Here is a 22,902-nt window from a genome sequence, read left to right as displayed (position 1 = left end):
GGAGCGGGGCAAGGTCCGAAACAGGAAGCCGGGCGGGGACAGGAGCACTGGAGAGTCAGGTCTGGGTCCGGGCAGGAACAGGAACTCAACAACGACGTTGCTCCCACAACCTGGGACCGGGCCGACTGGCCTTTATCTGTTCTGAGGCCAGGGGCGGTCCCGGGCCCCTAGGAGACCCGCCTCTCTTGGCCTTAAGGCGAGCACTCCTCCTGGGAGAAACCAGTTCCCTTCGCCTCTCTGCCCTGAGTCTCTGCAGTTCAGGAGAGGCTAAAGGGTTACTGGGCCCAGGGGGAGACTCACCTGCAGGCACTGAGTCCTCAACCACCTCTGGAGCCAGAGTGGGGTCACCTGGTGTCTGCTCCTGAGGATCTGACACAGGTGCAGGCGCTTCAGAATCAAGGCCCTGCCCCAGTTCAGCTGGCCCTGGAGGCGGGGACTCCTGTGCAGGCTGGGATTCCTCTAGTTCAGCCTCTGAATCGGAATCCCAGGCCATCACACCAGCATAGGTTCCTGCCAACCTAGCAGTTCGAAAGCACGAAGTGCAAGTAGATAAATAGGTACCGCTCTGGCGGGAAGGTAAACGGCGTTTCTGTGCGCTGCTCTGGTTCGCCAGAAGCGACTTTGTCATGCTAGCCACATGACCCGGAAGCTGTACGCCAGCTCCCTCAGCCAATAAAGCAAGATGAGCGCCACAACCCCAGAGTTGGCCACGACTGGACCTAATGGTCAGGGGTCCCTTTACCTTTTACCTTTAATTAGCATAGGTAGTATAAGAAAAAATATTTTGTAAGTGTAAGGGGCAAGCTACAGAAGAGCTTTCAATTGTAAATATAAATAATGTTTTAGTCATGTTGCCCCCTAGACACTCAGGGTTGCTATTCTTAAGCAGAAACGATTCTGAGCACAGTTTGAATGAGAGGCTGCAAAATTAGGTCAGTAGTCAGTCAGGCTGAAAAAGTTTTATCTGCTCCCTTGGCAACAAGATTAAATCACTTTCTTTGCAACATATAAAGTAGACTTTATGCTGGGACATCATATAAGTGACTCTGTCCATAGGATACTAAGTGTAGTAAAAATTTGTCAGCAATCTGCAGCACTCATTTCACTGGACATCCTTAGATAACTTTGAATGGACCTACCTTCAAATCTGTGAGGCTCGACTCTCTCTTTAAAGCCCTTTGCAGTAGAGTTTAATAGTTTGCACAGCAATAGAGCAGGGAATAAGGCTGTTAAGCCTATTTGGAATCCTATCTGGGCACCTGGGATTTGCTACCCTGCCTCCCAACCTTTCACTAATAATCAGACCAGTCTTTTACTTGAGCATAAAAAGATTTACTTTTTTCAATGCAGTGTGAAATATAGACACAGGAACACTACATCTTAAAGCAAAATACAGAAATTTGCATGAGGATGCTTTATGTGTCTGCAGAGCAGACACCCCTGTCCTTCCAGACTGGGAGTCTACTTCTTGAAAAAGGCAAATTGACCTTTTTATTTCTCCCCCTGGAGAGAAGAAGGTTCTCAACCAATCAGAGCCTTGCAGCCTGCTCAAGACTATAAAGGCCTTATAGTTCTTAACCCCTTTGTTAATGGTAGTCTATGTACAGTTATATTTGTCAGCATTAAATTTCCCACAATAGTAGCAATTTCATAGCACCATAGCAAAGCATAGTTTCTCTTTTTTCTCTTAGGCTTACCATGCCTTTACGTGATTCTAAGCCCATCTCTTCTGTGTATCAAGCTATGTATGCTTTGTAATAACCTCTGCGAATGGACTGTTTTTCTTTAGCTGCACTTTATTGAAAATACAATAAAAATACTGTTCTAAACAACCAAGGATAGGCACAGTTGGCATCTTGCCGCATATGACAAGAAAGTAGCCGGTATGGATGTGATATATTGCTAATTGTCTGTAATGCATGTATTTTTCAATATCAGATAATGATCGGTAGATTCAGAGATTCAGAAGTCACACATTGGGCAGCAGTGGCCCTGGCCCTGGCTCAACGAAGAATTAGGAAAGCAGGAGCAAGGAAAGGCAGTGTAGCTCTGGGATGATCATGCAATCTGCTTGGTATAGTGTAGGAGTTGCCAACCTGTGACTATATATATGACAGTTCCAGTGCATCCCCTTTTGGAAGGCAGCTAACAGCCATTCTTGCCACCCGCACTTCAGCCTCCAGAAAGCTGGCTGTGGTTCATTGCGGCCTTGGCCTGCAGATGGTTAGCTGCCCCTTCCTTAATGGTTATAATGTTCCTCCAGAAGTCTCTGAGTTCAAATCCCCACTCAATCAGTTTCTACCTCAGAGCTTTTATTAGGATAAAAATGGGAAAATCTCATGTAAAAAAAAACCCTACCCCTTGTTTTTAAGAAAGTGTGGGATACATAATAAATTCTTCAAGCTGGATAAAAACAGGTCAGAGGTAAATTGGAAAATTTGCTACTTTGGTCTAATTCTCAGACATCTTAATCACGCAAGCTGAAACATTCAAAATATACAGATAACTAAGATTCCACATTTTGTCTTCCAGAAGGAAACTCTACACCAGTCTAGAGGCTGAAGAACTTTTTCACAATGGACATAGATGATGAAGAGAATATGAGTAAGATGTTCATGTTATACAGTGCTAAACCCATTACTGTTTCTGCAGCTGCTTAGTGCTTGCCTTTTTCAAGTCAGTCACCTTTTGCTTCTAATCCTGCCTGACATTCAGAGGAGTTCCCTACTTTTATTCTATGGAAAGAATTATGTTATAATAATTTGCACAGTCCTGGAAAAAGAATACTGAATTACTACTGAAATTAATGAGTTTTAAATTCTTCATGTGCATAGGAGCTGTTGTCTTCAGTGGGTGTGCAGGCCCAACGGTATGCATGTTTACTCAGAGCTAAGCCCCACTAAGTTAAGCCCAAGGTGGTAGTCCTAGACACAGTTTCCTGAGAGTAAGCCTAACTGTATTTGATGTGGTTTACTTTTGAATAGATGTGCATAGTCTTGCTTAAATTTCTGTGGTCACTGAGTCACACCTTTTTGTTTTATTGTTGACCTTCCTAACTTTCATCCTCCTCTAAGTCAGTTTTCACTTTAAAATGCAGTTTCTAGAATATCTAAGAATATTGGCTATAGGACTGATGTCATAGCAGATCTTCACTACCGTTAGAATACATGCTTCTGAGTAATGTGCATTGATACTTGGTTCCTACTTACCTACCACAGCAGACAAGGTAGCAAATTTTCATGGATGTATATGTGAATTTCCTGCCAAAAGTATTAGGGTTGATGATCCCTTCTTATCTGCCTTTACTACTAAGTGCTAAAGTATTTGTGCTCAGTGCCTGGGCATGTAATTAAAATGTGCACCTGCAATGGTTTTGTGAAACCAGCCAGACTTCAGTAACACCATATTTTCAGTATCATTTGGGATCACGAGGTGGGTTTTTATACCCCTTTGGTTTTTTGACTGGTTTTAGCCATTTTAAAGACCTTAGCACTTTTCAACAGCTGTGATTAATGTCATGATTGTTTCTCTCTTTTTATTCTGGGAACATTTTAGCTAGCATTTTCCTTCTTGTGGAAGTATGGCATAGATGCAACCATAGGTCAGGCACCTCCCTTGCTTCTGGTGTATATCAGCCTTCCAGGTTGGAGAAGGCTGATACAGATGAGCATATGTGAAAAAGAAGGAAAGCATGTTTAACACATGGCTTGGTTTGCCCAGTTTTTGATAGACCAATATTCTCATATAGTGTATTATACTCCTTTTGATTTGTTGGCCGTACGGGTTTCTGAACACACTCAAGTACTGTTCCCCCATGTTGCTTTGATGTTTGAGATGTGTTACTGGGCTAAAGTGGATGGGAGATTGGGAGGGGAGTTCCCTACTTCTGAGTAGACTCCATATGTCAGTAGGACTCCCGCAAGCCCTGGCTTAGGTGACAAGCAGGTAGTGGCAATTAACATGAATGTGTGCCTGTTGCCAGTGAGCTACCTTATTTGGTGGCACTGGAGCAGGGTGTCAGCATTTTATCATATATGTACTTCATTCATCTGATGAAGTGGATTGCCCTCCACAAAAGAGCATGCCATAGTAAATTGGTTGATCCTTAAGGTGCCACAAGACTCATTGTTTTTTCTGCAAGAGTCTAACAGGACAACCTCTCCGGAAATTGTATACCTCTTTCTGCCACCAAAAAATGTTGCATAATTGTTTATACCATAGCAATCCTGCCTCCACCATGCCATTTTTGACTTTCTGAAAAAGCCTGTTGTCTATCTCCAGCCTGAGTCATTTTCTTGGGGCGATAATTCCCCTTTTTGCATTTTATTTGTCTGTACGATACAAGAGAGAGCAAAAATATACTGATGAAGATCCAAAGAACCACACAATTAATTCTACAAACCCAGGGAGTTTGCAGCCTGTGCCTTGTACACATGGTACACCAAAGTGAAGAGAACAATTCTGCGATTCTATGACTAAATGCTAACTGTTCTAAATATAAAAGTAAAAAATCTTGCTAGGCATTGCTGCGCAATAGCTCTTTGCATCTTGGTAATTGAATACATAAGGAATCACATCTTTGTATGATTGTGGATGATGTGGACTGTGGATGATGTGTGTGTTATGCATATTGCTCTTGAGTTGATGAAATGAGAAATACCAAAAGTATTTCCCACACTTTGTGTTTTTAAAATGACTATCTTCATTTATATGACATTTTCATAGACTGCTCCTGATTTAATTAATCCAGTACCACATTTTGCAAATCCCTTATCTTCTATTTAAGGATCTAAAGGCCCTAACAATAACTCATAAAGAAAGAGGAAGTGTGTAGGATGGGTTGTACCCCAAAAAACCCACATGAACTGTTTGAAAACATCATACAGTTATGCTGTCATTTTAGTGATTTGACACTAGAGCTCTGGCAATTAATTTTGCCCTGGTTGCAAATCAAATGGCCAAAAATTCACAAAAGCTCCTTTTTGGAAATAAAGTGTGCGGCTAAGCATTTTTGAAAGGCTCAGCACTTAATAAGAAAGAAAAGGAGCAGTGGACTTAAAAAAACTGAAACCTATCATGTTTGAATTTACAGTTTTCAAATGGAAGTTTATGCTTAATTGGAAAATGATTTTCAAGAGCAAATATTTCAACAGGCTGGGTATTTATGTTCCTTAGCTTCTTTCAAGGCCTATCCCTTTTTGTGAATGTTCTGTCTTCATCATTTCAAGACTGGTTAACGAAAAGCCTGCATCTTGAACAATCTATTTTATAAATTTCTCTAAGGAACTGAATTGCTTGTTAATCTGGTTCTGATCATGTATGCTTGAAGGGGGAGGTTACTCGCAAATGTGTGTCTCTAGGATCATCACCTTACACATCAGTCTTAAATACATCCATCAAGGTGGAATAAATCTGCATGTCTGATCTGCTGCTATTGCTATGTTGCAAATAATATCAACCGTGTGCTTAATAGCATTTTGTGCAGATGTAACTGCTCTGAAAAGGCTACATCTGTACACATAAAATTTTCTATTTGAGGTAAAATTTAAGATATAACAGAACGTGTTTCAAAGGAAATAGTTCTTAAAAATATGAAAAACTATTGATTCCTTTCATTTTATTTGCCACTATTTTACATTTATTTCTTCTCTTTTTAACCTGTATGTTTCTATCCACTCTCTTTTAATTTTCTGTTATTTTGAGCACCGAAAGGAGTAACTTATCGAGCTTTTGCTGGAGGATGTTATAAATGAAAATTTAATAACTGTTCCATCAACTTTGTCAACTGGGTGAAGTGGTGTCTGTGTGCTTTTAATTGTAGGATTTAACACAAATTTAAATATACTTTCCAGAGCAGCAAATTTTGAATCTCAATCATGCCTCCCCAATGGTGTGAATATGTTTTAGGCATCTGAGATTGGGTGGGGTTCTTCGGCAAAGTAGAATTTATTTTATGTTTAATTGTATTGCTTCATGTTTGGCATATTTAAAGAAGCTTGCCATTTGTAACAAAGTGTTTAGAAAATTGAATTTCTGTATTACTACCAAGGCATCAGTGTTTAAAAGTATTATGTCTATCTAATGTAATGTTCAGATAAGTATTTTAATATAGTCAAATAAGTTTACTGCCCCCAATAACCTTTTTTTTTACATTCTGAATATACAGCTCTTGAAAAGTTTTATGTTTAATACAGGCAACTCCCGACTGACACGCAATCGCTCACACATGCACGGAGCCCAACCCGGAAGTGACCCTAGAACGTCACTAAAACGTTACTAAAAGGGTGGAATGAGGACGGGGCAGGGGTAGAACGCTTTACGCGGGCCCCGCCAACACGCAAGGGGATCTGGAACGTAGCCCCGCGCAAAATGAAGATTGCCTGTATTTATGATAAGGTGCCTAGTTGGTTAGTAGGACAGTTGGAATTCTAGTCTTTTAGAATTTGAAGTTTACATATTCCATCTACCTGCTTCAAAGTAGTGTCTTGTTTATTTATTTAGTAGCTTTATATGTGACTGTGGCTGAGCAGCAGTTTGTAACAGTAGGGGGTTCCAATAGGAAATAGCACATAATTGCTGATGAACACGGTATGAGAATTTGTTTTCTGGGGGGTGGGGTGGATTCCAATAACTGATTATTGCAGTGGGCTTGGGCCCAACTTTGGTGGTGAAGGGAGGCCTCCCTCCACTGCTGAAGCAATCATGAGGTGGGAGAATTCAGCTAAAGAAAAATATCCTCTCCTACCAGTGACATGAAAGACATGTGTGTGTGCATCCATCTACAGCACCTTTGTGTCCATGGGGTTGGGGTGGAGGCTGGGGTTTTTAAAGACCCTATTTTACTGTTCCATCCCCCCCAGGTTTGTACCTTCAGATGGATGCTGAAAGTTACAAATAGATAGATCTATCTTATCTTTAAGTCCACTACAAAATCTCTAATTGGAACACCTTTGCACATTACATGACAGTGAGATTATAACAGAGAACTCCACTGCATATGTTGGGATTTGTGTTTAGAAATGTAAATGTCATAAAGTACCGTATTTTTCACTCTATAAGACACACCAGACCACAAGACACACCTAGTTTTTGGAGGAGGAAAACAAGGAAAAAAAATATTCTGAATCTCAGAAGCCAGAACAGCAAGAGGGATCGCTGCACAGCGAAAGCATCAATCCCTCTTGCTGTTCTGGCTTCTGGGATAGCTGCGCAGCCTGCATTCACTCCATAAGACGCACACACATTTCCCCTTACTTTTTAGGAGGGAAAAAGTGAGTCATATAGATAAAAAAATACGGTAAATACTATTTACTTAGAATATGTTTACCTGCTACATGATAGTGGGTTTATAAGAAAGATGCCCGCCGTATATTCAGGGATATGGATTTAAGGGTTTTTCAATAACCTCCCTCAAACATCCACCCAGCGCATGAGGTTGGCCCTGCTCCAGCATGCCGCTGTCTTCTGGTCTGCCCTCTGGCAGCTGCACATTCAAAATCAAGGTGAAGGGACTTCCACGCATGCAGGTGTCAAATGCCTGTGAGCACTCAGTGTCAGGGACTTGGCTTTCTGCCATGTTTTTGCTCCCTCAATGTCTTTAGAGAACATGTTCACCCAGTTTGCCTTTCACATATTCACTGCATTCAGATGTAACGTTTCACCATGGAGCACTCTGCGCATGGGCTGGGAGGAGGACTTTGGGAGCCTTTACTTTCAGTTTCCCTTACTCAGCTAACCACAGACAGGGCTGTGGTGCACATAATGCTAAACCATACTTTAGCCCTAGGTGCACAAATTGGAATGCATCTGAGCTTCCTTCTCCTCTTGCATGGCTGGCAGAAGGACTTTGTAGCATTTATTTTCGAAATATCCTGGTTTAGACTGTAGTTTAAAACAAGTTCTGATTAGTTCAGGCATAGGCAAACTCGGCCCTCCAGATGTTTTTGGCCAACAACTCCCATGATCCCTAGCTAACAGGACCAGTGGTCAGGGATGATGGGAATTGTAGTCCCAAAACATCTGGAGGGCTGAGTTTGCCTATGCCTGGATTAGTTAAACAAGCCTGGTTCTTAACCTGTGATTTGAAGTTTCTGGTTTAGAAACTTCATTCTTTAGTGTCACCTGTGAACCAGCCCTTTGTTTAAACAGTGATCCTGCATTCAGCTTACTTATGGAGTTGGCTGCTCTGGAGCACCTGTATAACATGACTACCACATAAAGCACAAAGCAGGTTTTACTGTATAAGTCAATAACTTGAATGTTTGCAGGCAAGAAATAGTATACTCTCCTTTTCTCAATAAGATGCATTGTGTTAGTCTTTCTTTTTCAAAGGAAGAGGCATGTTCCTCAATATACAGATGAGCAGGTGCCTGATATTACCTGCATAGGTAATCTTATGTGATTGCCCTGTGGATTCTGATGTTTGAGGTTAATTGGATATTAAATGAATGTAAATTGGGGTTATGACATGTTGCCAGTTACTGGTTCATTTCTTTTTCTTTTAGAATTAGGGAGGGTAATTTAACATATAAATGCTAGTAGGTGTTTTGGTGCAGAATTAAAACTTTTTATCAGCATATGCCAATATCAGATGTCTGAATGTTTACTCAGTGTATGTTTCTGAGTTGCCTATTACACCTAATATACCTAATAAAGATATTAATATTTGAGCACACATCACTTAACCAGTTGCAAAGATAGATAAAGGAATCTGTAAATTTTACATTTACAAGGTCCTGCAACGAAGGCATTGTAAGTTACTCTTTCTGGGCACCACAGGTTCAGGCAGCATTGATGTTAAAGAGAACCGCAACATGGACAACATTTCACCTAAAGATGGGAGTTTGCAAGGCGCCGGAGAGGGGAACCAGCTCTCCAATGGCGGTGGCGCTAGCAGCAGGAAACGACCCTTGGAAGAGGGAAGCAATGGCCACGCCAAGTTCCGCACAAAGAAAAGGAAGAAAACACCAGGGCCGGTCTTGCCCAAAAATGCTCTCATGCAGCTGAATGAAATCAAGCCTGGCTTGCAATACAAGCTTCTCTCCCAAACAGGACCCGTTCATGCCCCTATTTTTGTGATGGCAGTAGAGGTTAATGGGCAGCTGTTTGAAGGCTCCGGCCCTACAAAAAAGAAAGCCAAGCTCCATGCAGCTGAGAAGGCCCTGAGGTCCTTTGTTCAGTTTCCAAATGCTTCCGAAGCACATCTCGCCATGGGAAGAACTCTTTCCGTAAATACGGACTTCACCTCTGATCAGGCAGATTTCCCAGATACCCTCTTCAATGGCTTTGAAAACCCCGCCCAGTCTGATCTTTCCTTTTATCTGGATTCCAACGGAGATGGTTCCTTTAGCTCCAGTGCAGACTATAATTTGTCATCTTCTGCGGCCTGTAGCCTTGTGCAGTCGTCTCTCCCTGCTCCATCACCATACCCCTCAACAAGTGGGAAGAATCCAGTCATGATACTGAATGAACTTCGACCAGGCTTAAAGTATGAATTTCTCTCAGAAAGTGGAGAAAGTCACGCTAAGAATTTTGTAATGGCTGTGTCAGTGGATGGCCAAACGTTTGAAGGTTCTGGAAGAAACAAAAAACTTGCAAAAGCACGGGCTGCTCAGTCAGCTCTTGCATCCTTGTTTAACATGCAGTTGGATCAAACACCATCTCACCAGCCTATTCCTAGTGAAGGACTTCAGTTACACCTGCCGCAGGTGAGAAAACATTTCCCTTTATGTGTTATAATGGGCTAATGAGTTAATTAAAAAATACTGAAGTTACAACCTTTCGTTTTAGCAGTGCATAAATAGTTGTATTTGGGTTCCTTCAGTGTGTTATTTCTGGCAGGAGTACAAAATATCCAGTTAGACTGCTAATTCTCTTATGTTTGATGCTGTGAATGGGCAGAATATTTTATACTTCCTGAGAAATTAAGTTAACCTAATGTATGATTTGACTGAATGAGCAGGTGAAGCAGAATGCAATATACATGAACTGCACATCATTGCAATGTCACGAACTGTAGCATTTCCCTGGCATTATAAGGTGACGTATTTCCAATGCAGCAGGACTGTTTTGCTGATGAGCCACCATTGCCTTGTATAATAGCAATGTGCTGCTCTGCAAAAAGGAGGTTCTGCTTCACAGAACTGGATATACAGAGGCAAGGATTGGTGTGACTTACCTAGGCAACAACATCTTTTAAGGGCTAACTACACTGGTATACCGTTGTACCTCTGACATTAGTAGCAGCCCCCCTTCACCCCATCCATACACTGGGAACTCTACCATCAGAGACAAGTCTGTTCAATAGATAGTGTTTGCCTTTACTCCAACACAGACCCTGAGGGCACCCCTTTAAAGTTCTCGCTCGAGGTGAAAGACTGTCATTTTCTTCTGAGGAAGATGGTAAAGAATCACACATAGGCACATTGCTCCCCCAACTGCTCACGGTGGAGTTGAAAAAAGCCACCCACCCACTGGACCCTGTTAATGGTTCAACCCTTGGGCAGTGCCCAGCCATATTTTTCCCTGAGTGCAAGGACTTCTGCCTGTTCAGTGGAGCTTCCCTCCCACTCCTCTCCTCCTGCTCCCTCCCTACATCTGCTCTGAAGGACTGAGGGAACACCCAGAACAGATTTAAGGAGGATATGTGGGGAGAGGAGAGGGAGAGGAAGTTTTATTGCATGGCCAAAAGTCGTTGTGCTAACAGAAGTTTTTAGTTGGATACCACTCCTTATTTTATTCCATGGTCTCTGCAAGAGACAAATTTGTCCCTATTCCTGACACTCCAATGTTTTGGGGCAGGTTTTGATCCCATTCTAACAATGTCCATATACTGTAGTATACTTTGCTCTATTTTTTATAGAATGCAGTGCTACATGCAATTTTATGAGAGAAATTAGTGCTCATACTTTCTGTGGTGCCACTCATCTTCCCATTGTATGGCTACCTTGCCTTTGTAGAGGGGAGACTAGGGATCCTGGAAGCAATGAAACTATGAGCATTGCCTCCACCATCTTGCTGGATCAAGAAACTTGTGGTAGGTAGCATTTTTAATACCTCCAGTTCAGTGCAGTGTTGCTCATAGATCTGTCTTAGCTGAACACAATACACCTGTGCTGTCAAAGCAGGCCTCCAAAGGAAGCATGTGGTGAACCCCACACTGCTCCGATTCCCAAACCTAGCTTGCACAATGCTGTGGTACCTGAGGTTATCAGACATCACTGCCTGAGCACCATTAACCACACATCGCAACTGAAAGTCAGAAATAGGCAACATGAAGAGAGAGAGAAAATAAGCAACCAGGATGACCAGTCAGAGCAACTAAGTACTGGAATTCGGGGGAGGTAGAAAGAACAATGGAAAACTTACAGGGGTTAGGGAACAAGATCCTGCAGGAGGGGTCAGTGGGAAGTGACCTTCTGATGCCCCCTTCTAGATCTCATGGAGTCAGCTGCCATGGGAGCTGTCTGCAGGCACCGGCTCCTCCGATTGTCGTCTCATTCTTCCTTCTGCATACATTAGCCACAGGTTTGGGAATATGGAGAGGCAATAGCTGTTGAGTATTTTTATACAAACTCTTTGAAGCCTATAAAGCTCCTGATTCAGTTTGAAAAGAATGAAAGTGGACATAGGTCATATTGATTTCCTGGTAAATACTGTATTTTTCCGTGTATTTTGGGGAGCCCCAAATTAAGAAATTTAAAAATTAAGAAAGTTGGGATTTTTTTGGAGAAATTGCAAAAACAGTTGTTGAGCATCTTTTGTAAGTTTGTTGAGGACTCACCATGTACTCTTCCTAAACCGAGAAGAGCGGGCAAGCGGCCCCCTTGCCTCCGTCCCCTGCTACTGCCGCAGCTCCACCAGCCCTTGCTTACTTACCGCATTAACCCATGTATAAGATGACCCCCAATTTATCACGAAAATGGTCATCTTATACATGGAAATACACGGTAGTATGTTAAGTGACCTTAATTCCATTTGTCACACTACTTTTTGTGCCCATGCTATAGCCTACGTATGGCTGCTGTGACTATAAATTAAGAGTGCTGTGTAAATGATAGTGTGAGTGGTAGTGGAATCCAAACAATCAGAGAGAATTTACATGAAACTTTTCCACTCACTTTATGCTTATGTTTTAACACCCCCCCTAAAAATGTAAGGTAAAGGGACCCCTGACCATTAGGTCCAGTCATGGCCGACTCTGGGGTTGCAGTGCTCATCTCGCTTTATTGGCCGAGGGAGCCGGTGTACAGCTTCCAGGTCATGTGGCCAGCAGGACTAAGCCGCTTCTGGCAAACCAGAGCAGCACACGGAAACGCCGTTTACCTTCCCGCCAGAGTGGTACCTATTTATCTACCTGCACTTTGACGTGCTTTCGAACTGCTAGGTTGGCAGGAGCAGGGACCGAGCAACGGGAGCACATCCCGTCACAGGGATTCGAACCGCCGACCTTCTGATCGGCAAGTCCTAGGCTCTGTGGTTTAACCCACAGCACCACCCGCGTCCCTTCCTAAAAATGTACTCAGCCTTTAAAACAAATTTCTCTAATATACCGTAACCATCCTCTGATATCAGGGGTGCAGGCCTCCTCCATCAGGTCTTGGGAGACTCCTCCCAGGTCCCGCCCCCTCTCCAGACACGCCCCCATTTTCCTCAGGCCACACTCCTCACCACCATTCCCACACATGCTGCTTGAGTGTGTTTGCCTGATTGGAACTCTGAGGACTTGCTTGCCTGAGTAGAGGATAGAGAGGGACGTGTGAGCATGTGAAAACTAGCCTACTGGATGGAAGTGAAACTTTTACTTATCCCTCTGCCCACATTTGCCTCTTGTCCGGCCTGCCACTGGCATTTGGAAAGTGGCTCAGAAGGGAATGCGGCCCTCGAGCTAGAAAAGGTTCCCCACCCGTTTCACATTGTAAACTTCTGTAACTAATACCAATTGTTTTTATTCTTTCAAGAATGTTAATTTAGAATATTCCAGATCAATCATAGATTGTTGGGAAGTCCGACAATGGCCCAGTTCTTAAAGTGAGTGCTTTTTGTAACACTTTTAACGAGGCTTAAAAGTTCCTGCAAATTAAATTTGAATCCTATTATAACAGGTATATTTAGAAGGTATATTTATGCAGCTCTCACATAATGCAAGGGATCCTTAAGGGCCAGGCAATGTAAGATTACATTATGAGACAGGAGATCCTAGATCTAAACCCTTCCCCAACCTATTCCTCAAGCAGCGAGGACTCTTCTCAGTTGCATGTCACCCATAAATTTGTATAATTCTACATACAAGCCACAGTTTACTGGCACTATCACCCCCAAAGCATACGTTTAATTTGTACTCAGTTTATAATTCACTTTAATCTCAAAATCCTTATTGCCTGTCTTAATGTCTAACCAAAGAGTTACCATTTTATGACTCTGTGTCTTTTTCTATATATTTATATTTAATATGTTCAGTTTATGCTTTATTGTAGTCTGCTTGGCTTTTCAGTTATAAATATATATATTATAAACTTACATGATCCACCAAAGTATTTGCAATCCCTCCAAATTTGGCATTCTCTGCAGATCTGGTTGCGGTACTGTTCACTCCATTCAAGTCACTAATGAATGTAATGAATGATAATGGACTCAAGACCAACCTCAATGGAACACCACTTGGTACAACTTTCTGGTTTGAATTCCATTAGTTCTTACCCTTTGAATATGCTTTACAAGCCAATTATGGATGCATTCCATGGAAATACCATCTTAGATACCTCAAATTTTCTACAGAAGATCTCATAATGAAGGCTAGAGCCTTGTTAAAAATTGAATGTTGTGAATGTTGTGCATGCAGCCTCATTCCCTGAATTTAAAATTATCTTTTCCATGATCAACACTAAGGGCTTCCATAAAACACAGCATAGTTTCTAGACATGCCTGAAGGGCATGGATATAAACTCTTCAACACTTTGAATCAGCAGTAATTCGAAACAACAGCACCAATCAATTCTAGTAAATATTACAAAGATTCCCTGTGATCCTTGGATGAACAGCAATATAGAACTTTAAAAACTAATTAAATAAAAATACCATACAGGTTTTTAAATCCATTTTGAAATGTTTTAAAGGCAGCTCTGTTTTGATGAATTATCCAATATATTTGTCTGATTTTTGCAGGTTTTAGCTGATGCTGTTGCACGCTTGGTGGTAGATAAATTCAGCGATTTGACGGATAATTTTACATCGCCCCATGCACGCAGAAAAGTGCTATCTGGAGTAGTCATGACAACAGGTAAAAACAAACCAAAAACATGCCTCCCCCACTGATTTGGCCTTTTGCCCTCTGTTGGTTTACAAAATAAAATGGTAAAGGTGAATGGATATTTACATTTTATATATAGTTTCTATCGCTTTAAAATATTGAGATCTCTTCATTCATAAAATAGGATTAGGAAATTTAGTCCAAACTACTTGTCTCTAAATGTATCAGGTGTTGCTCAGGTAATGTAAGAGGTAATGTAATGTAATGTAAGAGGTGTTGCTCAGGTAGTGCTGAGGCTTCTAGATGGTGGGGGGACAGATTTAGAGGTGGGAGGAGAAAGCATTGAAAATGGCTTCTCTTCCCATTTCACTGACAGAAGCCGTGCTGTCAGAGGAGTGACATTTTTAGGTTCTCTCTCGCTCTCTCTTGGCAAATATTAGGAGTGTGTACTTGTACAAAAAACATAGCTTTCATTTTTAATAAAAATTCATTTCCCTCTTGTGAGGCAAGCTCTGCAGCCTCTTCCTAATGTTGAGCTGGAGTCTCCTTTCTTGTAATTCGTCGGTTTGGATCCTACACTCTGGAGCAGCAGAAAACAAACTTGCTCCATCTTCCATGAGTCTGGCGGCATCATTTGTACCCACATGGATCAGAAGGAAGGGGAAATGGTCATTGGACTTGATGAGACTTGGCAGCCGCTCTGTCATGGTTCTCACTGGGACAATGCAGCAGGACACTACAGCCCTCTCCTGACTTGTAGTCAGAGCACGGCAGGTAGCGCACATGCTGTTTGGAAGCCATAAAAATGGATGGCCATCACAATATCTTATGGTAGTGAATTTGATACTTCAACTATGTTCCTTTTGTCTGTCCTGGATCTTCCACACTTCCTCTTGCCCTCCTGCTTTCCTCTGGGGGAAACCATGGCTTAGCACTCCATCGAAGCAAAGGGCAATTGGATTTTCTGCAGGTTGCCATTAGTTCTGATTTAAAACTAATGAATAGGTTTTGCCTGGGAAAGGAGTGGGGCAAGGGCTGGAAACACTCAGAAAGTGCAGATCAAGCAGAAAACTGCTCAGCCCTGTGCTTTCTCAGCACAGGACAAGCAGAAGTGTGGTTGAACCCTCAGCTGCGTTGAATGAGCTCATATGCTAGTGTTATGCAAGAGGGAGAAAAATCTCTCTCTCTCCCTTTTAGTAACCAATAACTGTAGGCCGGAGGCTGGAATTTCCAGTTGAGGGTCTGATCCTTTCTTTTATACAGGATGCCAGGTGTATATGGCTGGGCATTGAGTGTTCAGAGAATGTCTCTGGAAAGCATTGGTTCTATCAAGAAACCCAATCTCACCATGGTTTCTAGTGTTCTGCAAACAGTACCCAGCATCAAAATTTAGCTTTTAAAAAATTGATTCCTAGCATACTAAAGTTGAGAAGGGAGGAATTTTTTTTGTTAGAATTGAATCTTCTGTCCCAGTAAAGTAAAACATTTGCTTTAATGGTTATCTAAAATCTCCAGTGGATTGAAATAGAATCCCAATTTTAAGCTCAAACTTCATGTGGCAGCAGCAGTTAATGTGTTACCCCCAAATTCAGGATTCCCCCCAAACTGATGCCAACGTTTTGTGCTACAAACCCAGCATTTTGTGCCACCCCCAAACTGAGTAATTGACACTCAAACCACAAAATGTGGGGTTTTGTAGTTTTTAATACTTTGCTGAATTTTTATGTAGTTCCAGAATTTTAAAGGCAACCCAAGTTTCATGAACAGATATTAGTGTGACTTCATTTCCACCCCAAGTAAGCCTTCAGAATATATATGACTAGGATGTAGCTGAAGGTCATCTGGTGCAGTATTGTCCCCCAAGCCACACCTTCAAGAAGACATTCAAGAAGGCTACCATATTTCACCAAACATGTCTTCTAAAAATATCTTTATATGCTTTCCCTTTTAAAACTTGTCTTCCCAGGTACTGATGTGAAAGATGCTCAGGTTATAAGTGTTTCTACAGGAACAAAATGCATTAATGGAGAATATATGAGTGATCGTGGTCTTGCATTGAACGATTGCCATGCAGAAATTATAGCACGTAGATGCTTGCTTAAATTTCTCTATACACAACTTGAACTGCTCTTATGGTAAGTTTAAAGAACAATTCCCTTGCATCCCAGTTTTAAGCATAGAAGAAAGTTCCATTGATCACATTGTGCTTAGGATTACAGTCTTGGGATGTGATCCTGTGAGGTTCTGTGATGATCTGCAGCTTCAGAGAAGTGATGCCGGGGTCCTAATATCAGCAGAGATGGATAGCTAGTTGCCTTATTCTGGAACATGGATATGACACTAGCATTAGTATAAATATTTCTTTACATCTTTGGCCTGGATTGGTGCAATCCTGCCCTTTTATTTTTCAAAGAATTCATAATGTGCAAGATTTCATTTTTAACATATGCTGAACTGACAGTTGGAAGCATATGGTTTGTTTTACGTTGAAGTGTACATTAAAAGTCAGAATTGGTGACCAGAAGAATAGCTGGAATCCCCTCTGAGTGGTTTAGAAATTATATGAAACAAACAAATAAATAAAATAAAGTGCATCTGGGTGAAATCTATATGTTTATATTGATTTTTAAAATATCTGTTTCCTTTTGAGTGGCACCCTCTGCCACATCCTGGAAACTGCTTTTTAATTTAGGGGCCTTAAAGTATGTAGAGGCAAAATGGGATGATTTCCTATATTTGGAGGGAAGCAAAAATAACAGTCGTACTCAAACAAGGGAGGGAGGGCACCCCAGTTTAGATGTGTCAACAAACCTCCCTCCTGAATGCGGAAGGTAACATGTTTACATCCTTAATAGCCTCAAAGCTCAAAATAATAAGTAGCTTTTGTATCAGTTATGATCAAAATTTATTTCAGATAAACAGATTGCAGATAATATATTCTTATCTCTAAATATACTTCATTACTGTAAACAAAAACATATTTTGTTCACAGAATTGTCACTTGGCACAGAGAGCCTTTTGTCTTGGAGACTGTCATAAAATTATTATGAGTTATTCAGTTTGGCCCTGACTTCTTCCAGGCTATCTAGGTCTTTTATGCCCAACCAGCTGCTCAGGCTAATGTCAGTAGTATAAGATCCACAAAGTTCCTGATTCGGGGAGCGCCCAGAAATGTTCTCTTTGGTCTTATTCAATAAGCCTTTTGGAGAGGCCATTAGGCAGGATGCAATGATGAAAAGAATTAAGATAGGTAATATTGAACAGAAAAGTATATGACAGTGAACAGTTTTATACCTGACTGTTGCAATATCTATGCCAACATTGCAGCAATTGATTTACTACATAGTGAGGTTTCAGATCTTCCAAGTGAATCACAGGAAATTTGAGCTTTTGCTGATTAATCCCTCTGGACAAATTAGGGACTTCATTTAATTACGCTTCCACTATAAATGGATCAATAAGACATGGAAACAGATGTATATATTTGATATCTTATTCCATTGCCCTTGCAAAAGACAAAACAAAGCAAAACAACAACAACCATACAAAACTTATAACCTTGGCTTAAATGAAATTTTCATGTTTGGAGCAAATTGGACTTACCTTGATTGATACAAAACAGTGCTCTTAAACTGTATATCTTCCCACTTTTATGTAATACCTATATTTCTCACTGCAACAATTTTTAATGAATGGAAAAGGGAGAACTTAGATAAATTAAGATGCTCCTTGAGGTTGTTAGACAAAGGAGCTTGGACCCTACTTTGAAGCTTCACTCCTGAGACACATTCTGCTATATGTGGAAATGTTCAGCTAAGTAAGAAAAAGCAGTCCTAGACTCAGTTAGAGTATTACACCATAAGAGTTAAAATCAAGTTATGGTAAACTTTGGTTCTTGCTTGTTGTAATTAGAAAAACCAAAACACCTTTTTAATAACATTGCTGCACTTTGTTTCAGTAGTAAGGAAGATCAGCAAAAATCTATTTTTATCAAATCAGAACGAAGCGGGTTTAAATTGAGAGAAAATGTACAGTTTCATCTCTATATCAGCACCTCTCCTTGTGGCGATGCTCGGATTTTCTCACCACATGAAGCAGCACAAGAAGGTAGGACAAGTTTCACCTAGTAATGGGGATGTTTGAGAGAAAACAATTTATTGAAAATAGCTTTCGTAGTTTATGAAAATCTAGATTGGCTTTTTACTGAAAATTAAATTGTTTAGTTTTCTTCATATTATAAAAGCCACACTATCTAGGAGGGCTAGCACCTCAGTTCCACTTCATACATTACAAAGATTGTGGAGGAATTAATTTGTTATGCATCTATGGATCATTTCATCATGGCTTTATTGTTGCTTGTAAGCCATATTGGAAATTTCAGTTTGAAAATGGGATATTCTGTTAAAATAAATAAAAGGTTGTACCATGTAGAACAGTGTGAAATAAGCCTTGCAAAAAAGTATTGGATGTGATTTTCTATAAATGAGGCACTCTAGAAGTTTTTGTTTTTTTTAGTTCACACCACTTTTTTCCTAACTGCTGTCGTCCCAAATGAGTAATGGAAAACAGGGCTGAATTTTCTTAGAAAGCATAGTTTTTCCTTGCATGAACAGTGGTTGTTTCTGTCACTTAGATCAGGGAGACAGACATCCAAACCGGAAAGCAAGAGGACAGCTACGGACGAAAATCGAATCTGGCGAAGGAACAATCCCTGTCAGATCTACAACTACAATCCAGACGTGGGATGGAGTCCTACAGGGAGAAAGATTGCTTACTATGTCGTGCAGTGATAAGATAGCCAGGTAAACTATTTCTCCTCTGTCCAACTTCCATATTGCTAGATGGAGGGTCCCCAGGTCAGTGACACCATGGGGATCAGGATGCCATCAGACACCTTACTTGGCACCTCTTAAAGCAAAAAGCAAAAAAACCAAAACCACCCTAGGGAGGAGGAAAACCCCTAAGGCGACTGGAGACTCAATGGCACAGAAAGTCTGAAAGGAAAAAAAAACTGACTGCTAGGTGGGAGGGGAAATTAAATGGAGTGGTTGGAAAGAAAGAGGGAAAAGAGACAACACATAGAGACCATTTCCTGCTTCAGACTGAGAAGTTGTGTTAAAAGTGTCCCCAGGAAGAGAAGTAAAAATTGCCAAATGAAATTGATTGACAGGTCCAAGTTTTCAATACAACTGGATTGGGGAGAAGTGTGACCCCCCCCCAAAGCAAACAAACTCAAGATAGCAACAAAGGGCTGAGTTCATGCCTTTTCTTACTTAACTATTTATCGTTGTTCTTTGTTAAATGTAGATGTTACTTAGCACAAGATACTTCTAGGTCACTTACAATTAAAGCACAGCATATAGTACTACGAGATGCAAATACTGAAACTGCATTAATTAACAAAATTCCAATTTAAACAGAAGGTTAAATGAACAGAAAATCCCCATTGAGAATATTAAAAGTACCGACTGTGAAAGCAGCTACTCTTAAAACTGCAGCTAAAAACACTTTAAGGAAAAGTTTTCACATGTGTCTCCGAAGTCTAGTAAAGCAGGCAAACTGCTGTTCCCCTTGTTGCCATTCTCCAAATTCAACAGGAGGGGGCACTGAGGAGAGTCTGCAAAGATGCCCTTAAAGTCCAGTCCACTCACCATAAGAGGTGTTTTTTCAGGTAGCAGCCTCCTGAATTGGGCCAGTCAGTGCAGCACATGAGGACGGGCTTAATGTGCTTTCATGACCTTTTCGCCATTAGCAAGCTTTAGTGTGAATCACTTTTCTAAAACAAAAAAAAATGTTGCTTTACACATGCATCCAACTGGGAAAGGACCATTTTAGCAAACAACTAGGTATATTCTTGCAAGGGCAATATTTTGCTTTATGGGAGTGGGGGGGCCACCTTGTTTCTGGAAGCAAGAACACAAATCACTTGGTTGTGTGGATGATGAATGTTAGCAACCTGCCCCACCCCTACAAGCATTAAAATGATGCAGAGGATTGTAGAGCAAAGCTTGCTGGATTTTCCTGATATTTAGCACAGTAAGGGTGGGAGCCTAACCCCACTTACATGGGAGTAAGCACCATTGATGTGCATGGGATTTACATCTGAGTAGACATAGTTAAGATTGTGCTGCTTTATATTATTTAGAGAAAAATTGTCTTGTTTTACACCTGGCAATCCCTGGGACTGATAAACAAATCAATCAGAGAACCTTGGCCAGTGAATTATGCACCATACCTCATCCTATAGCTCCCTCATTTATTTTGTCCTTCGTGCACAGTAGGGAACAGAGGGACAGAAAAAACACAGAGGGCAGTGTGGGACATAGAGGGGAGTGAAAACAGACTAAGAGGACAAGGGAAATAAACCTGGTGCAGCACTGAAATTCCCTTTTAAGCCTCTGAGTACTTGTATTCATGTGTTTAAGTTATATATGCCTAGAAGAAACTTCTCTAAAGGTTTTTTCCAATATAAAGAAGGTATTCTGTCTACGATGAAGTTAATATTGAGAGGCAGTGTAATCTAGTGCTTAACTCAAACTAAAAAGCAGCCTGGCAAAGGCCCCCAACCAGCTTAGCCCTCCCAGGCCCAGAGCAAGAGTACCTGCCCTTTCTGCTTCAGAGGTGCCTGGGTGCTGTATTCAGAAAGTTTGCAGACTTGCTCCATCTTTGCCCAGGTTCAAGCTCATCAGTGGGGGAAAGTGTGACTAGGCATGACAAAATGGTGAAATAGAAAATGGATGTGCAGTTGCTCACAAGAGCATAAAACTCAGATAAGCTTTACTGCTTGGGCAATGCTGAGTTTACAGTTATCTTTCACATATACATTTGGGATTAAAGTGTGACTGAAAACACTTGGGTTTAGTATTGACAGGCTAAAATGTTGGGAGAAGAGATATATCCTCTCCATGTAGGTCTCCCTGTGGGAATGTCACCTGAAGGCAGAGGGAGATGGGGCGGGGGGGAGGACGGATATGTTATTGGTTTGAGTTTGTTTGGGAGTTAAGGAGTTTCAGTGAGAGAGAAGAAAGAAAGAGAACTACTCAGTGGGTGTATGCCGTGTTATATGAAAGCAAATGTCTTTTCTCAAAATGCAGTGGACAAATGTTGGAGGGACGGTGGCTTGCATTGTTTATTTGTTTTTGTTTACTGTATTGAGACATTAAAATGTTTGAGTTAAATATAAATGTGAGGTGTCTAGCCATGACCTTAGAGCAGGGACTGAGCTGGAAGGTGACTAAAAGAGCAATGCAAATGTAGTATTCATTCAGGAAGCTTAGCTGGTGGGTGTCAGAAAGGTGGAAAACACCCAGAACTGTATACAATGGGAGTGGGGGAATGGTATAGGGCCCTGGGAACATTGAAATCTGGGATGTGGGGTGGCATGTGGTTCGCACATCACAATGTTCTGAAAGATTAACATGGGGGCTTTATTTTTGTCAAAGGATATATAAACAGGGAAGTGGTTGTGATGGGCTCAATTTATAGTCCCAGGGCTGGGCCAGTGCGATTCCTGCAAATGATGGTGCATCAGTTGGAATGCAATACCGAGTGGGGATTTGAACCTACTCTCTGATACTCAAATGAATAGAACAGCAGATATTCTAAACAGGAAAGCCAAGGGGACATTGGGCCCTTACAGCACTTGTGCTAGAATCACCTATTTCTTTCACCTGTGATGACCTTTCAGCATCTCCCAAATGGCTATTTTTCTTATCCATTGAGGTCTACTGGTTTTTAATTATTTTAAAGATCTGCTGCTAGTGTTTTAAAAAGTAGAAGCAAATCCTCCTTCTGCCTCTTCTGGCAAAGGGAGGATGCTGCTGTTTTCTGAGCCTTGGCTTAGAACAGCCTGTAGGCTCTATGTGAGTTGCAGAATGATGGCCCTTTAGCACTGTTTGTTGTCACTCAGCTACCTTCGCTAGGCTTCAAAAGAGATTCTCTTGCCCTTAGACACAGTGAAGCACAGCTAGGGTAGGAAGCTCACCCTGACACATCTGGTGCCATCACCATTTTTGCAGGGTATCTGCCCCACTCTCCTATAGTCACTCATATTTTTTTTGTTTTGTTTGCAGGCCTAATTCAAAATGGTGTCATTTGTTTCCCTTTAGATGGAACGTGCTTGGTATTCAAGGAGCATTACTTACCCTCTTTGTTGAGCCAATTTACTTCTCTAGCATTATCTTGGGGAGCTTGTACCATGGAGACCATCTATCCAGAGCAGTATACCAGCGAATAGCAGAGATAGAAGATTTACCCCCTCTCTATATACTCAACAGACCTTTACTCAGTGGTATGTATGTAATAAAAAACAAACAACAGCTCTTCCACTTCTGGTATATTTTCAAAATTTTGCAAATTGCATTCACCTGAACCCACAATGTGTAAAAACAGGGTCAGGGTCAGGGGCACATACATAAGGTCCACCCCAATGTCTCGGACATGCAGGTTGGTCTTTAGGTCTTTGCATTAGTGCAAAGGTCTGGAGAGGGTTTGAAAATGCTTTCATTCGAGCACACTTAGAAACTCTCCCAGATAAGACTGGGTTTCCGTCTATGGGAGAGTTTCGCAGTCTATTCAACTGAATCTGCTTCAAAAACTCCTTCAGACTGTTGGACCAGTTGGGCAAAGGTCTGAAGATGAGGTCATTCCTAGGT

At 41.4% G+C, this 22,902-nt stretch overlaps 1 protein-coding gene across 3 annotated transcripts in view; it reads left to right on the top strand.

Annotated features, from left to right (window-relative positions):
- Window positions 1–2,532: 2,532 nt before the first annotated feature.
- ADARB1 (adenosine deaminase RNA specific B1) overlaps window positions 2,533–22,902 on the top strand; it is a 34,027-nt gene continuing 13,657 nt past the window's right edge. For 2 of the 3 annotated variants that reach the window (XR_014159450.1, XM_081873811.1), the window contains exons 1-7: window positions 2,533–2,604; window positions 8,779–9,707; window positions 14,164–14,278; window positions 16,215–16,383; window positions 18,207–18,355; window positions 18,882–19,050; window positions 22,357–22,538. Coding sequence is in view for 2 of the 3 variants with exons in the window: in XM_081873811.1 (XP_081729937.1) it covers window positions 2,577–2,604; window positions 8,779–9,707; window positions 14,164–14,278; window positions 16,215–16,383; window positions 18,207–18,355; window positions 18,882–19,050; window positions 22,357–22,538 (1,741 nt within the window). In the remaining variant the exon portion in view is untranslated. The remainder of the gene's footprint in view (window positions 2,605–8,778; window positions 9,708–14,163; window positions 14,279–16,214; window positions 16,384–18,206; window positions 18,356–18,881; window positions 19,051–22,356; window positions 22,539–22,902) is intronic. The other variant, XM_081873812.1, reaches the window with a different exon arrangement.

This window comes from Podarcis erhardii, assembly GCF_964252035.2.
Source record: "Podarcis erhardii genome assembly, chromosome: 1".
Lineage (NCBI taxonomy): Eukaryota > Metazoa > Chordata > Lepidosauria > Squamata > Lacertidae > Podarcis > Podarcis erhardii.
Note: the sequence above shows the minus strand (reverse complement) of the source record. Positions and strands in the feature narration are given on the sequence as shown.